This window comes from Nyctereutes procyonoides, unplaced genomic scaffold, assembly GCF_905146905.1.
Source record: "Nyctereutes procyonoides isolate TBG_1078 unplaced genomic scaffold, NYPRO_anot_genome, whole genome shotgun sequence".
In the NCBI taxonomy this organism is placed as follows: Eukaryota; Metazoa; Chordata; class Mammalia; order Carnivora; family Canidae; genus Nyctereutes; species Nyctereutes procyonoides.
This window is the reverse complement of record NW_026575046.1, coordinates 47029571-47047173: the sequence shown is the minus strand read 5'-3', so window position 1 is coordinate 47047173 and position 17603 is coordinate 47029571. Positions and strand designations below refer to the sequence as shown.

General features: G+C 40.1%; 1 protein-coding gene and 2 pseudogenes across 4 annotated transcripts in view; 1 reads left to right on the top strand and 2 right to left on the bottom strand.

Annotated features, from left to right (window-relative positions):
* The window catches only part of RANBP17 (RAN binding protein 17), a 310647-nt gene extending 304947 nt beyond the window's left edge, over positions 1-5700 (bottom strand). For all 4 annotated transcript variants that reach the window (XR_008664360.1, XM_055325097.1, XM_055325099.1 and 1 more), the window contains exon 1: positions 5566-5700. Coding sequence is in view for 3 of the 4 variants with exons in the window: in XM_055325097.1 (XP_055181072.1) it covers positions 5566-5583 (18 nt within the window). In the remaining variant the exon portion in view is untranslated. The remainder of the gene's footprint in view (positions 1-5565) is intronic.
* LOC129509677 (protein BEX4-like) lies at positions 2575-3514 on the bottom strand (annotated as a pseudogene).
* Positions 5701-11546: 5846 nt separating the features above from the next.
* On the top strand, positions 11547-11988 carry LOC129509433 (40S ribosomal protein S19-like; annotated as a pseudogene).
* Positions 11989-17603: the final 5615 nt, after the last annotated feature.

Genomic DNA, 17603 nt, shown 5'->3' with positions numbered 1-17603 from the left:
TAAAACTCTTTTCAATTACTTCTCTGTATCTTTCCTGCCATCTGGAATTAAAGTTCTTGATTATCCTTAATAGAAAACACTTTCATCCTGAAGTCACAAATCTTTGTTTTTTTTTCCCTTTACTACTTTTTCCTGGTTATACCTGAAGGCTTATTCCTGGGTATTTTAGAACTCTTCCTTCTACAATGAATTAGATAGTATTTGTTTTTAAAGTTTTATAGTTTACAAAAGAATTTCCATCTTTTATTTGCAACCAATCCTGAAAAGTAGACTCCTGCAGAGTACATATTTGTTTTTAAAGTTTTATAGTTTACAAAAGAATTTCCATCTTTTATTTGCAACCAATCCTGAAAAGTAGACTCCTGCAGAGTACATATTTGTTTTTAAAGTTTTATAGTTTACAAAAGAATTTCCATCTTTTATTTGCAACCAATCCTGAAAAGTAGACTCCTGCAGAGTACATATTTGTAGTACACCCATTTTAAGACCAAAAAAACTGAGGCTGAGAGATCAAATATATATATAAGTTGCTTAAGATCAACTGTGGAGTAAATGGTCAATTTTGAGCCAAATAAATACAAGTCTACAGACCTCAAGAACATGTCTCCTTATCACCTTGCCATCTTGCCACCCTTTATCTTCAGTCTGTAGGGAGAATAAGCAGGAAATGTCCTACTCCATACCTTCAACCCTGTCTGCTCACCATCTTTGTATCTACCAATTTCTTTCTCTTGGAAATCCAGAAAGATGCTAAAACCACAAAAATGTCAGAAACTGAATTGAACATACTTCCCACAGATTTCTACTTCAAGTGGCTCTTTATTTTCAATGGTTTCAAAGGTCTAGACCAGGATCTAGATTTACAATTTTGATGTCAGCTTTGCCTCTTCCTTCTCCTAAGTCTCTCTTGTATAGTTAAGAGTTTGGCCTTGCCCAAAGAAAAATCTAGCCTTTACCCTCAGATTCTGGAAGCTTAACCTAGGTCATACCTGATCAGCCTGTTTTTGCTTAGGGGCCAGGAGTTGGGAGGGTACACACTCCACAGTCTTAAGCTGGGAGCTGGCCACACCAGAAAGACCAACCATGTGTTTGGGGGGGGGGGGGCGCTTTGGATCACATTAGTATTAGCCTAAAGACTGAGATCAATTATGTGGGCAATCAATACTCAATCACTACATAATGAAGCCTCAATAAAAAGTTCCCAATGCATACTGTCCTACATACAGGCTGGGAGAGTAACATGTCTTAAAGACAGCAAGAGCTTTGTTTTGGAACCCCCTCAGACCCTGCGCATTGCATCTCTTTTCATCAATTTTAATCTGTGTACTTTCCCAAGAATAAACTGCATGTATATGACAACTTTCAGTAAATTATTTGAGTCTTTTTGATAAATTATCAAATCTAAGCATGGTTCTAGGAAAATCTCAAATACGCAGTTGGTGTCAGAGTGAGGGCACTCCGGTGAACTATGCCCTGAAACCCCACAGTTTAGCTAGTTTCTGGTATATACCTAATTTGTAATAAAATCCTAACAATTCTTTTTTAACTAGAGCCTCAGACTTAACACTTCTACATGATATTCATGGACAACAGAGGAATAGAATAATACATTCTAACTCTAGTAGCCTCTAGTGCCCTGGATGTTTTCAGCAGCTTCTTTGGGAATGAGAGTGGAAGTTTTGGAATCTGCCTCTTATTGATCCCAAGCAAATTACTTAACCTTTCTAAATCTCACTTTTTTTTTTAAAGATTTTATTTATTTATTTATTTTTAAAAGATTTTATGTACTTATTCATGAGAGACACAGAGAGAGAGAGGCAGAGACACAGGCAGAGGGAGAAGCAGGCTCCATGCAGGGAGCCTGACGCGGGACTCGATCCTGGGTTTCCAGGATCAGGCCCCAGGCTGCAGGCGGCACTAAACCACTGCGCCACCAGGGCTGCCCTAAATCTCACTTTTGAAACTGCAGGTAGTAATATCCATCTTCCAAAATAACTGTGAAGAGTAAGATAGAAGACAGAAAGCTAAACCCAGTGCCTAGCACACAGCAGATCAAGAATAAATTGTAAATAATTCCTTCGATTCGTGATAAATTATAATACCCTATATTGATTGTCCATAACTTCTCCCATTCAAGTCCCTGCTGTCATGATCTTTCCCAAACCTCTTTCCCATCTTGTTACCATCATGTTCAAATATAACAGGGCACAATCACATCTAGACCAAATCAGGTGGCCTGGCTGGGTATTAAGATGCATAGCCATAGTCCTTGGTTCTGGAACAATTCTGAGAACAAAAAGATCGACCAAATGAGTACTCTATAAATTTTTCCTGACATTACCTTTTTTTTTTCTTTTTCAACTGCTTTATTAATTTTACATTATGAAAAGAATAGTTTTTTCTAAAACTGGGTGAAATTGTCCTGCAAGACAGAAAGTTTTACAGAGACAAAACAGTATTTAATTACAAACTGGTAACTGGAAACACCAAAAGGTTTACAGAAGAAGTAAATCACAAAACTACAAGCCTGTGGAGCAGAGGCCACATTATTAACCTCAGGGAAAACCTTAACATTCAAGGTATAAGGCAAAAGTCGTAATGATTATCAGGTTCAGGAGTTTGGAAGTGCTTATGATGCCTCATTTGCTACTCCTTAGTCTTTCTCCTGATCTCCATCATTTGCCCTACAAACTTTTCCACATCATCTCCCATTTCATTGTGATCAATATGCTTATTAGGTATGGCCCATCGAAAATTAGGGACAAATCGTCTCACTTGCCCCAGTTTAACATTTCTTCCATTCTTCTGGCTCTTCACTCCCTCTCGAATTGTGTGATTCCTCTTCATTCTGCACAGGGCCCTGTTCTTCATTTTCCTGCTGGGCATTTTCCATGTTGACATTTTTCACCACTTGTTTCTCTTTGGACGCCACTGCTCCTGGGCCTATCCTTGCAGTCTCCTCCTCCTCCTCCAGATTCTCGCTGCACGAGTGCAGCGCCTCAACACTTGGACCAGCACACCTGCTCCCCCTCCGCCTCCTACTCTTTGGGGCCACCCCTGGCCCACAGGCCTTCAGGGCCACCAGGAGCAGGTACCGACAAGCAAGCGAGCGAGCGAGCGAGCAAAGGCCCCTGACATTACCTCTTGATTCTCACATCAATCTGTTCTAACTGAAATTCTTGTATCTTACCCGTTCCCAACTCTATCTTTCCTCACTCTGTCTTCCTCCCCCTAATCTGGACTGTCTCCTCTTGGATGAGATAATCCAGATCCGTTGCTTCTTTTGGGATAAAGTACTCCAACTCACTCACAGCTTCCTAACTAGAATGCATGTACCTTGAATGATATGCCTGGCATATTGATTCTTCTACCCTTTAGGCAACCAGGCTTTTGGCTGTGAGCAGTTTATGTCAATGAACAAGACAATTACCATTTTTTATGTATGCCGTGATATGAAAAAGATTGTGAAGAAGTACTCTAACCTCACCTCACACAGGTCCACATCTTTACTCATCACCCTAATGGCATAATTTTTTACTAGCTACCCTGGTGAGTAGATGACAGTAAGATATTGATGTGAAAGAATATGGAATTATGAATTACTAGGGCTACTCTACAGCCTTGGGAAGTCACAAATGTTCTAAGATTCAGTGTCTTCAAGAATAATATATATGTACACACAGGCATACCTCTCAAATTAGTTGTGGGGCTCAAAAAACTAATAAGCATGTGAAAATTCAAAATGCTAGGTACCAGTTATTATTAGTAGTCAATGTTCCTTGAATTAACTGCAGAATATGGTTTCATATGCTGGAAATACTTCAAACTGAGAAATTTCAGAGCTTTTTTCTAGCTCTCAAAACTGATCTTTTATTTGTCCAACTACACTTTCAAGCTGCTGTGAAATACATTCCTGGAAAACCAGTTTTTCCAACACCCTACCTAAGTATGAAGAAGTCTTCCGGGACTGAGGTATTTACTTTTATGCATCACCTTTCTAAGTCTGAAAACTTCCAAACTTCCACCACAGTCTTTACCCTCAAGATTTACACCAGAACTATGAACACCCGATTACCTATTTACAACCTGTAAGTCCTCCCTGTGAAAATTTCCCAGGGGGCATGTTTACCAAAGTGGAAATAAATAACATTATTTTGACATCCTTAGAAGTGGCAAGGAGTCAAACGGTAATGTGTGGGGGCTCACTGCTTCCTGGTCTGTAAGTCCTGAAGCTGTCAATTACCGGACAGGAGAGTGGCTGGTTGGAAAGAAAAGATCCTTTGGAAGAATCAAAAAGTAAGAAATGAGTCAGTATGACCACAGGCAGTCCAAAGAAGTCTACGAGAGGAACAGGACACATGGACGACTGACTGTCACCACATTATGAAACTGACAACCCCTCCAAGGTCACTCCTGCCATCCCCAGCCTCCCCCTCTCTTCCAGTTTATATGAACCGTATGCTCCTGCCAGACCAAACTTCCTGCCGAGTGCCCTGTTCTTCCACAGTTCTTGGCCACCGTGACGTGGTCCTTCTGCCTCTGTACCTTGGCTGGCTCCTACAATTCTTTCAAGGCCCACTAGGCTGCAAGTTCCCTGAAAGTAGAAGTCCTAGTTTTGTTGGAGCCGTCTGCAGGGCGATTCAATACTCAACCGGCCGAATGGGCGCTCAAGGAAATTCAAAGCATCTCCTCTGCCAAGCCGAGCAGCTCCGCCGCTCTCCTCAACACGCGCGCACGCACCCCCCCTCCCCCCGGGAGGCTGCCATGATAGCCTGTGATTAATTCTACCGTATCATCTTCACACGTACTGTAATTCTCTGCGAATTCTAGGAGGGCACGGATGGTACGATGATGTAATCCTTTATCCCAGAACTGTGCACCGTGCGTGAGAGGCGGCGAGGGGCTCCATTAATGTTTGTTGAATGAATAACCGGCCGCGCACGCGGGCGCAGCCCGAGAGTACGCGAACCTCCTCCTCCTGCACGCGGCGTCCCGTCCCGATCTCCGCGCCCCTCGGGCACGCTGCCCCCGTTTCCTCCCCGAGTAAGGCGGCTGCGAAACACTCCTCCACGCCCGCCTGCAGATACAGCCCCTGCCCGCTCTAGCCGATTAAAAACCCAACCGCGGCCGCCGCGGCCGCCGTCCCCCCGGCGTCGCAACCGTGCGGGGGCCCGCGACCGAGCCGCGGCGGGAGGGACGGCCCGGCCCGGCCCGGCCCGGCCCGGCCCGGCCCGGCCGCGCTCCCAGCTGCCCCGGCGCCGCCGAAGCCGCCGCTGGCGCCGTGTCCCCGCGGCCGGTCCGCGGCCCCCACACCTCCCCGAGGGGCGAGCTCCGAAGCCGGCCCCGCCGCGGCGCCCGCCACGCAGGGGCCCGGGCCGGGGCGTGCAGCCCAGGCCAGTGCCCGAGGCCCCGGCCGGGGAGGGGGCTGCGGCCCCGAGGCGCCGGCCCGCGGCCTCCGCCGCCGTCCTCGGGCCGCGGCCCTCGGCCTCCGAGCCGCAGCGTCCCGCCGCGCTGCCGGGGCGGCGGAGCGGCGGAGCGCGGGCCCGCGGTGCAGAGCGCACTGACCTGGAAGTGCAGCGCCATCTTCCCGGGAGGCGGCGCCGGCCGGCCGCCCCGAGCGCCCGAGGGGAGGGAGCGCAGGCGGGCGCCGCGGAAGCCCAGGCCGCCCGCGGGGTCCCTGCGCCGCTGGCTCGCCCAGCGCGGTCGTCGCCTCCGCCGCGCCGCCGGTGCGTTTGCGGCGCTGGACGGGGCGGGGCCTGACGGGACGGGGCGGGGGGCGGGGGGCGGCGCGCGAGGGGGGGGCGGGCGGCGCGCGGGGGGGGGGGGCGGCGCGCGAGGCGGGGGGGGGGGGGGGCGGGGACCGCGGAGCCGGGCCTCTCAACCGCCCGCGCACGAAGTTTGAAGCCCGGAGGGTCCTAACGTCCCGCAGCTTTCCTTGGACACTGGCCCCGCCGCGCAACCGTCAGCCACGACCCCTGGCCTTGAATCTCCCACAAACTGCTGATCCCTAAGCCCCACGGTGCAGCCGTCGCCGCGGCTTGCGATGCCCCGTCTGCACCACCTGCTTGTTCCCTGAACAGCCCACCCGCCCGCGCACCCAGCCGTAACCTCTGATGCCCTGGCGCCAACCGCTGTGCTTGACCCCTGACTCCCGGAGCCCAACTTCCATCTCCTTTTTTGACTTTATTTAAAGTTAAACTGACGCTGTCTACGGGGTGTCGACTTGTAAAATTCTAGCTCACCTCTTACTACTTCTTGCCTATGGTTCACTTAAGGTGAGCTTGTATTTTACACCAAATGATTCCGTTGGAATGACAATTTATTTGAACAAGAGTGGGTCAAAGTCACTCCTTTCTGGTGCTCCTCATTCCTTCTTGAAGATTGAAGCTTTCAGCTGGGGGCGTTGCACCGTCGTGTGAAAAGTTACTTTGATATTTCTTATAGTTCGCGTTTATTAGTGACAAATCCAGCCTTGGTGAACATGAATACATCGTTATTTCACCTGTATTTTTTTAAAGGATAGTTTTGCTAGGTATAGAATTCCATTTTTGTCTTTTAAAACAAATGTTATCAGCATTAAAAAAAAAAAGTCTTTTCCCTTGATTTCTCGTTGCCATTGTTTCTATTGAGAAGTTAGCAGTTAGCCAATGGTCTGACTATTGCTCCTTTGCAAGTAAAACAACTCCTTCTCCCACTCCCCCCCCCCCGTTTTAAATTTTTTTCTTTCTTTTTGGTCTTCAGCAGTTTGAGTACAGTGTAACTGTGTGTGTGTGAGTGTGTGTGTGTGTGTGTGTGTGTGTGTGTGTGATCCTGGTTGGGATTCATAAGGCTTCTTCAATATGAAATCTGATATTTTTTCTTTAAATATTACTTTTGTTCCTTTCTCTCTCTTCTCCTTTTGGAACTTAAGTTACATGTATTTTAGACTTTTTTTTGAGTATTCCATATGTCTCTTACACTCTTTTCTGTATTTTATCTTTTTTTTTCTCATCATGCTTTAATCCGCATAATTTTTTAACTGACCTGTCACCCATTTAGTAAAAACTCTATTCTGCTGTGTCTGAACTGCTACACAACCCTCTATTGGAATCTTAATTTTAGTAATAGTATTTTCAGTTCCAGAATTTTCATTTGAGTCCTCCCCTTCCATTCTTTAAATACATTCTAAGGCTCTGGTGAAATTGTTTATCTTCCCTCTATTGTCTTGAACATTTTAATCATATTATTTAAAGCCCCTAAAAATAACTCCAATATATGAATTTCCAAAAAGTCCTCCTGGTTTTTGGTATTTGGTCCTATTTTTTAAGCATGCCTTATAATTTCTTACTGAATGTTAGTATGGAAGAAAAATTGTAGAGGCTGTGAATGATACCAGCTTTCTCCAAAAAGTGTTCAATTTTCTTATTGTAGTAGACAGATAGAATACAAGTGAATCACCTTAATCTAATTGAGACTCGGTTTTCAGCTTTTAAATTCAGGTTTATTTTAGTTTTGCCCTTATTCCTAGGTCATGGTTCTTACTAGATCTTATTAGATCTTGAAAGCCTGAATATTTGCCAAGATACTGCCACCTCATGGGGCTTGAACTATAATCCCCATGTCCTCCATAGTGTGAAGCTGCTTAAATCTCTGTTTAATGCTTCAGGTGCTGCTGCTTGGCTGTTTCTTAAAGTTGCATCCTGAGCATATGCATCTTAAGAATTTCCTGATAATTTAAGGGGAATTTGTACAATGATTTGGAGGTCCACATCTCTGTAATTTTCTCCTCTCTAGAATTGTCCTTCAAATCTCAGCTGCTTTTGTTCCTAAACTCCCATCTCTGCTCCTAGACCACTGAGATTGCTATTATCTATTTAGCTCCATTACCCCTGTGCCAATTCAAAATGCTCCGGAGGTGGGAAGTGACCTGAATGTAGATCTTGCCCTTAGTGCTTTCATGCACTCAAGGGTTGAAGCCAATCAAGTCTTGTCTCAATTGGTTGCTCTCTAGTGCCTTCAAGCAGTTGTTGTATATATATCTATATGTGTGTGTATGCCTTATTAATACACAGTAATTGTCAAATTCATTTATTTATAATTGCCATATATATAATATATTAACATATATGTTAGATGTATACATATATATGCACATATATATACATATATATAAGTTTATCCTGCTTTTATAATTGATTTAAGTGGGAGGTTTAAGACCAGACTGTTTGCATCTTGATTTTCATAGCTCATCCACAGCCCATGAATCCTCATTCCCATAACCTAACTACTTTTTTTTTAATATTTTATTTATTTATGAGAGACACAGAGAGAAAGAGAGAGAGGCAGAGACACAGAGGGAGAAGCAGGCTCCATGCAGGGAGCCTGACGTGGGACTCGATCCAGGGTCTCCAGGATCACACCCTGGGCTGAAGGCAGCACTAAGCTGCTGAGCCACCTGGGCTGCCCCATAACCTAACTCCTAAACTTGGAGGGGGATACCCTCATTTTACCATTTTTTACTTCTATATCCCAAAGTTTTTGATTCCTATATTCTAATACCTATTTCCATGCTTTAAGACTTTTGATATCCAGTCTCATTTGTGACTCCTACATCCCTAGCACCAGTGTTAATTTCTGACCTCTCTATTGCACCTCTCTATTGCATACAATACTACATTATTTTAACTTTCTTTTATCTAACTTCTGGATTCCAACCACATTTTTAAAACTATTGTTTTAAAGTAGCATTTCTGTTACCTCAAACTTTAAGCCATTAAATGGGGAGGAGTAATTACTTGAGATTTGATCATATTGCTTTTTTCTCCCATAGCAGAATATCTTTAGCACAAATACAAGATTATGATATGAATAACAGCTGACTATTCTGTGGATTTACAAGGAAACTCAGCAAATAAAAAGCCAATTATTTTTTCCCATAAAATTTGAGTGACCACTTCAGATTTCTGTTTATAATGAACTCTCCCTTCCATGTTTTTCTATCAACAAAATATGCATACAGGTCCATATCTTTTTTGTCAATTAATAAAATCTAAGAATTGTGTCACCACAGCTATTAAAACTAGCAAAAAGATGCTACAGGATGTCAAATAATCTATTTCTATCACAAAATCCAATTAAAGGAGGGACATTTAGAACTCTTAGGAGGGGATCCCTGGGTGGGTCAGGGGTTTAATGCCTGCCTTTAGCCTAGGGCGTGATCCTGGAGTCCTGGGATCAAGTCCTGGGATTGAGTCCCACATCTAGCTCCCTGCATGGGGCCTGCTTTTCCCTCTGCCTCTCTCTCTCTCTCTCTCTCTCTCTCTCTCTCTCTCTCTGTGTGTGTGTGTGTGTGTGTGTGTCTCACGAATAAGTAAAAAATAAAATAAAATACAATTTAAAAAAAAAGAACACTTAGGAATTACAAAAGTATCTTTTTTAATGGCAGCCGGCCTTCTAAAAAAGACGGATCTTTGACCTTGTATCTTTTCAGGAAATTCGATTAACATTTGTAATTCTGGTACCTTAGGAAATTTACCTAATATCTTTGAGTTAGTGTATGTATGTGTTAGTGTGTTTATTGTTATTCTAAGATCAAGAAAATAGTAAGGCCAAAATTCAAAGATTTTATAAGAAGTAACATTGAGATTAGAGCACGCTGGTTAGGAAAACAGACACTCGAGCCAAAAAACCTGGGTTTGGATGCCAGCTGTATCACTTACTAGCTGGTAAACTTGGGGAAGTTGCTTAATCTCTCCATGCCTTTGTTTCCTCATCTGTAAAATGGAAACTAACAGTATCTAACTCATAGGTTGCTATGATGATTAAATGAGTTGATGTATATGAAGTACTTAGTACTTGGCAAATAATAAGGGCTACAAAAATACTAATTATTATAATCAGATCCATAGCATTCTCTGAATGTCATATTTAAAAAGATATTCTTAATGAAATGGGATTATTATTTTTTTTTAATTTTTTTTTTATTTATTGATGATAGTTACAGAGAGAGAGAGAGGCAGAGACATAGGCAGAGGGAGAAGCAGGCTCCATGCACTGGGAGCCCGATGTGGGATTCGATCCTGGGTCTCCAGGATCGTGCCCTGGGCCAAAGGCAGGCACCAAACCACTGAGCCACCCAGGGATCCCAATGAAATGGGATTATAATTTTAATCAAACAAACAGAATAAATTATTCCAAAATCTTTTAGTTTGTAAATTTACAATTAAGCTATTTCCTCATTTTCCCTCCCACTCACTCTATCAAGCTTCTCTACCCTAGAGAATATTGAAAGGCTGTGACATTATCTCCATTAACGGCATTTCGATTTCCTGTTTCTATAGAAGGACTTATATGGGACTGAAATATGGGACTGAAACTTCAAAATATCCAACTAACTTAAACCACAAACAAAAAAACACAAAACATCCAATTAAAATTCTCACTTTATTAATACTTAAAATATAAAACCTATGATCAATCATTTACTTTAGTAGCACATATAAACAAAAAATAGGAAACATTAGTATATACCTCCCTTAAAATATTCTACAAATGTAATTTTATTAAGTACACTTACTAAGATTACTTAATACCTCAGTAAGTTTTGGGAATTCAGCAGAAGGCAGGCAAGTGAGAGAAACAGGAGGAAAATACATCCAAAAATTCAGATTTATATAAAATCTCTCCAAAACATAGCAGTTGCATAAAATATGTATACTTGTGTGTATTTATTACATATTGGTTGATTTCAACTATGTTTTTATTTTATCAAGTCATTAACCTTAAACTCCGTTTTTTTAAAATATCCAGTGTAAAACCAGAGTAACAAAAAACATTTCTTCTTCTCTGGTGTTGTAAATATGAGTTATTTAATAAACTTTATTATTACACACATACACATAAAATCCATACCTGCTTTTTCTTTAAATGATTTTACACTTTAAACATACTGATAATAATAGGGGTATACTACTATGTTTAATAATGCTATCATTTTGACAAATAAAAACTAATATTTTTTCATTTGTATATTACCTTACATTACTTGCATGTTAGCTCTTTCACATACTAACAGATAGTTTAAAGCATTGATTACATCAGTAAGATAGCAACAAATGTTAACTATGTATCCTTAAAGTTACCCCTAAGCAAGGTCATAGTAAAATGTCACTGATGTATAATGCTATTGGATAAATAAAATAGTATACTCATTCTGAAAAGTACAATATATTAAGAATCCTGGAAATGTTTATCATCTACACCCAACTTCTAGAAAGTGAATCTAAGAAAATAACGTAAACTGCAAAAAAAAAAAAAAAAGAAAAGAAAAGAAAAAGTGTTTTATATGTGAAGGTATTTATTAAAGCATGGTTTATATAATAAGGAAAAGCTGAAAAGGTTAAGTAAATTATGGTATAGCCTATGGCATAATCCTATACAGTCATTAAGGATTATATTTATGGAGAGTTTTGTAAAAATGTGGAAACTACTATGTTAAGAGTTTAAGTGTAAAAGACAAGATGGAATAGTATATCACTTTCCCCTGGCTGGCAGCGCAGAGGCCGCAGATGCCTGGAGTTCCTGTAAAAGGAATCTGAACCAGCAGGAGTTCATCCGAGCTCTGGCAGCCTTCATCAAAAAGTCTGGGAAGCTGGAAGTCCCTGAATAGGTGGACACTGTCAAGCTGCCGAGCATGAAGAGCTGGCTCCCCACGATGAGAGCTGGTTCTACACATGAGCTGCTTCCACAGCCCGGCACCTGTAAGCCCAGGCGTCCAGGCGGCGCTGGGGTCGGCCCCGTGACTAAGCTCTGCGGGGTCAGAGAAGCGGGGTCATGCCCAGCCACTTCAGCAGACGCTCCAAGAGTGTGGCCCGCAGGGTCCTCCGAGCCCTAGAGGGGCTGAAAGTGGTGGAAAAGGACCCAGATGGGGGCCGCAAACGGACACCTCGGGGACAGCGGGATCTGGACAGAACTGCCCGACAGGTGGCAGCTGCCAACAAGAAGCATTAGAACAAATGCTGGGTTAATAAATTGCCTCATTCGTAAAAAAAAAAAAAAAAAGGAATAGTATATCATTTCAATCAAATGAAAAAAGGCATAGAAAAAAATTAATGGAACAGAATACAAACGAATGGTAACAGGACAGGGAGTCAACCTGAAGGGGCTCCCACCTGCCAAATCCAGAACAACTCAGGCATGTAAATAATGATAGTGATAGATTATCACTTATTGAATAAGAAACCTTAAAAATATATTATTATTAGTGCATATTAATATAAGTAAATGAATGAATAAATTGAAAGTTTACATAGTCTCACAGTAGTTCCTCACAAAATACTAATTACAAAGTAAAAAAGAGTAACTTTTCAGCCCAGAAGACTGTCATCCACCACTTTTAATTGAGTGATTAATGTGGATAACGTTAGTAAGGGAACAAATCTAAATTATGTGCCATTTGACAGAATATAGTAGGAAGAACACAATGCCATCTCTGTAATAGCCTTGTGAAAGGTGCATACCCTGAGTCTAATTGTGAGGAAACATTGAGGCAAACTCACATTTAGAGACATTCTACAAAATAACTGGCCTGTAATCTCCACAAATGCCAACCTGATGAAAGTCACATCTTTCAACTCCCTGGTTAAATTTATTCCTAAATATCATATTCCGTTTGATGCTACCATCAATGGGATTGCTCTCATAACTTCTTTTTCTGATAGTTTGTTGTCAGTGTATAGGCATACAACTGATTTTTGTATATTGATTTTGAATCCTGAAACTTTACTGAATTCATTTATTAGTTCATCAGGGGTTTTTTGGGTGGAGTATTGAGGGTTTTCTACATATAATCTATCATCTGCAAACAAGACAATTTTATTTCTTCCTTTCTGATTTGGATGCCTTTTATTTCTCTTTATTACCTAATTGCTCTGGCTAGAACTCCTAGTACTCTGGTAGAGTAAAAGTGGTAAAAATGGCCATCCTTATCTTATTCTTGATCTTAGAAGAAAAGCTTTCAGGTTTTCACCATTGAGTATGATGTTAGCTATAGGCCTGTCATGTATATGGCCTTTATTATGTTGAAGTGCATTCTCTCTATCCCTAGTTTATGGGGTTTTTTGTAATGAAAGGATGTTAAATTTTGTCAAATGCTTCTCCTGCATCTATTGAAGTGATCATATAATTTTTATCCTTCATTTTGTTAATGTGGTATATCACATTTATTGATTTGCATGTATGAATCATCCCTGTTTTCCTGAAATAAATCCCACTTGGTCATAGTATATGATTCTTGTAATGTATTGTTGAATTCAGATTGCTGATATTTTGTTGAGGATTTTTACATCTATGTTCATAAGGGATATTGGCCTGTAATTTTACTTTCTTGTAGCATCTTTTGTCTGGCCTTAGTATCAGGGTAATCCTGGTCTCATAAAAGGACTTTGGAAATGTTCCCTCCTCTTCTAGTTTTTGGAAGAGTTTGAGATGGACTGGCATTAATTCTTCCTTAATGTTTGTTAGAATTCATCAGTGAAGCCACCTGGCCCTAGACTTTTCTTTGTTGGAGAGTTTTTGATTACTGACTCAATTTCCTTACCAGTGATTAGTCTGTTCAGATTTTCTGTTTCTTTATAATTCATTCCTGGCAGCTTGAAATGTTTCTAGGAATTAAGCCTGTTCTTAAAGATTATCTAATTGATTGACATATAATAATTCATAGTAATTTCTTGTGATCCTTTTTATTTCTGTGCTATTGATCATAATGTCTCTTATTTCTGATATTATTTGAGTCTTCTCTTTTATTTTTCTTAGCTAGTCTAGCTAAAGATTTGTTAATTTTGCTTATCCTTTCAAAAAACTACCTCTCAGTTTCATTGATATTTTCTATTGTCTTTTTAGTCTCTATTTCTCATCTTTGTTATTTCCTTCTTTCTACTAACTTTGGGCTTAGTTTGTTCTTTTTTTAGTTCCTTGAAGTGTAAAATTAGGTTGTTTATTTGAGATCTCTCCTTTTTTTCATAATGTAGGCATTTATGGCTATAAACATCCACCTTAGAACTCCTTTTGCTGCCCATAAGTTTTGGTATGCTGTGTTTCCATTTTCATTTGTCTCAAGATGTTTTTTATTTTTATTTTTTTTCATTTCTTCTTTGACCCATTGGTTGTTCAGGAGCATGTTGTTTAATCTCCACGTATTTGTGAATTTTCCAGTTTTCTTCTTATAATTAATTTCTAGTTTCATAGCATTGTGGCCAGAAAAGATGCTTGATATGATTTCAGACTTCTCAAATTTATTAAGACTTGTTTTGTAATGTAATATACAATATATCCTGGAGAATGTTCTATGTGCACTTGAGAAGAATGTGTATTCTGCTGCTGTTGAATGGGATGTTCTATACCTGTCTATTAGGTCCATTTGGTCTAACATGTAGATTAAGTTCAATATTTCCTTATTGATTTTCTGCCTAGATGATCTATTTATTGCTGAAAGTGGGGTGTACAAATCTCCTACTATTATTGTATTGCTGTCTATTTCCCAGAATAATTCTTTTCACACAAATTCCAGTCTATATGCATAGAATGAATGCTAGAATTAGAACATCACTATTTTGTAACACCTAATAAAGAATTGATTTAGGCAATAATCTTCAGTTGGTTGAGCTTATTCATTGAAAGATGATGGGGAAATTTATCACAGTGGGATCAGGTTTTTATATCCTGAAACAACTGACCAATATTAGCATTACTGAAAGTAGGACAACCAGACCTGTTGTGCCTTCTACTGTGATGCAAAAGGATGTCCACAGCACCCCCATGAAGGGCTCCTGCCCAAAATGCTGAACCTGAATCTAAATAAGTCTCAGAGAAAACATCCACTTCTAGGAAGTATGGAGGAATTGAAAAACAATTTAAATGTCCATCCCCACTCCCAAGGGAACCCACAGACAAATCCAGAACATATAATATTTTATGTAAAGAAATTGCCTGGTTTTTGCAATAAGCCAATGACATAAATAATGATGGGTGAGGGCATTTTCTAGATTAAAGAAATTTGCAAAACCAAACAGCCATTTGTGATGTGTAGACTGAGTTTGAAGTCTAATTTTTAAAAACTATAAAGGGACATTTTTAAGACCATTGGGGAAATGTGGAAATTATGGACAGGGTAGTAGATGATACCAAAGAAATACTGTTAACTTTTTTAAGTATGACAAACGAATTGTGATTATGTATGAAAGGGTTGTATATTCTATAGACAAATACGAAGGGATGGAAGGTGAAATGACATGAAAGCTGGGGATACCTCTAAGATATTTTGGCAAAGAAAAGAGCAAAGTAAAAAAGAAATGGATAAGTCAGTGTGACGAAATGTTGGTAATTATTGAATCTTGAGTATTGTGTATATACTGCTTTATTATATTGTTCTACTTTTGATGGTGCTAGAAAATTTTTATAATTAAACAATTCTTCAATGGCTTCATGGCTTACTGTGAAAAATCCCAACTCTGTACTCTGAATGTAGTGTCCTCTTATCTAGCCCAATCCTTCTTTTCCAGATTTATTTATTATTACTCCCACTCACTCCCCCTGCACAGTTATAGTGAGTGATTTGCATGACATGATTGCCCCTTCTGTTTTGCATACACTGTTTCTTCCACTAAATGCTCTCCTCACCCATTATTCTGGGAAGAATGCCCTAGAGGTGTTGTTTAAAAAACTAGTAACTGCTATTTATTGAGTGCCTACTCTGGACAAGGCAATGCACTGGGTGATTGACATATACTCATTATTAAACAATCCTGAGATGTTCCCAAGAAGGTGAGACAACGGGGTCAAAGAAGTTAAGTAATTTGCTCACTATCTTTTCATTCTGAAACATATTATGTGATTTATTTGTTTGGTTGTTTAACTACATCAGTGGTTGTCAAACTTTACCATGAATTGGGGTCATCTGGAGCAATTATTTTAAAAAGCAGATTTGTGAGGCACATCCCCTGTATCTTGGATACTTTTTGGCTACAATTGTCTTTTTGCTAGGTTGTCAAGATGATCCTATGACTGTGGTCTCTGAGCCACACTTTGAGAAACACTACACTACCCTTCTCATCCTTTTTCTCTGTCACCATGTACAGACCTCTAAGCCATATTGATGAGATCATATATGTGAAATGATTTTGTAAGACCAATACCTTGAATATATAAGTTATTATTATATGGTGACATGACTACAGTGGAAACATTTTAATATTCCAAACTTGAATCATAAAATGTGATCTGGAGGAAAGCATTCATTAACATCATCAACATGTCTATGTGTACTGCGCAAGTAATTCAAATACCTGCATCGAAATATGCCTTTTTCCTCCACTTTAGATATGGTACTGGATAAGATGAAACTTTACAACCAAAAGTGACGTTATTTTTTTAAAAGATTTTATTTATTTATTCATGAGAGAGAGAAAGAGAGAGAGGTAGAGACACAGGTAGAGGGAGAAGCAGGCTCCATGTAGGGACCCCAGTGTGGGACTCTATCCCAGGATAATGCCCTGAGCCAAAGGCAGACACTCAACCACTGAGCCACCCAGGCGTCCCAAAAGTGACATTATTTTGAGTGAAGTTCTCTGTGTTTTGAGGAGGCAAATAACAGGAGCTAATAAGGAGCTAATAAGGTAAAAAATTTTGAGGAGGCAAATAACAGGAGCTAATAAGGAGCTAATAAGGAAAAAAATTAAGAAATTTATGTCAAGAAAATCACTCTAGTGCCTAAAGAATTTTTTTTCTGCAAATAATTTGTCCATGTATATATTCAATTGGCATAAATAATTGAGGGCTCTTTTTTTCCTACTCAAATAGTAGACTTTTAACCAAAATTGCCACTAAAATATGTATGGTATTTAAGCACATGGAAAGGGGAATCCTAATGACAAAATACCTTGCATTAAAAACTTATTTCATCATATTGACTTAAAAACTTATTCAGAAGTGCCTGTCATTTAATTGAATATGAATTACTTAGGATGGGGGAAAAATTAAAATTCTAAAAGACCTGGTAAGAATAAAGCTGTGAAGATGTTGTACTAAGTTGTGTGGGGAATGTTGAGGTGAAAAAAAAATGGGAAAATAATGGGGGGAAGGAACCACATATGTAATAAGTGGCTTATATCTAGAATATATAAAGAACTATTAGAATTCAATAGTAAAAAGACAAATGACCCAACTAAAAATGGACAAAAGATCCTAGTAGACATTCCTATGAAGAAGATATACAGATGGCCAGTAAGCACATGAAAAGATGCTCAACATCATAAGCCACTTGGAGAGGCAAATGAGGGCATGATCCTGGGGTCCTGGGATTGAGTCCCAAATCAGGCTCCCTGCTGGGAGCCTGCTTCTCCCTCTGCCTAGGTCTGCCTCCCTCTGTGTCTCTCATTAATAAATGAGTAAAATCTTAAAAAAAAAAAGGCAGATGAAAAGCACATTGAGATACCATTTCACACACACTAGGATAGCTATAATTTAACAAAACAAAACAGATAATAACAAGCGTTGGCAAGAATGTGGAGATAATGGAATCCTAATAACACTGCCAGTAGGGATATAAAATGTTGCATGCAGATATTCTG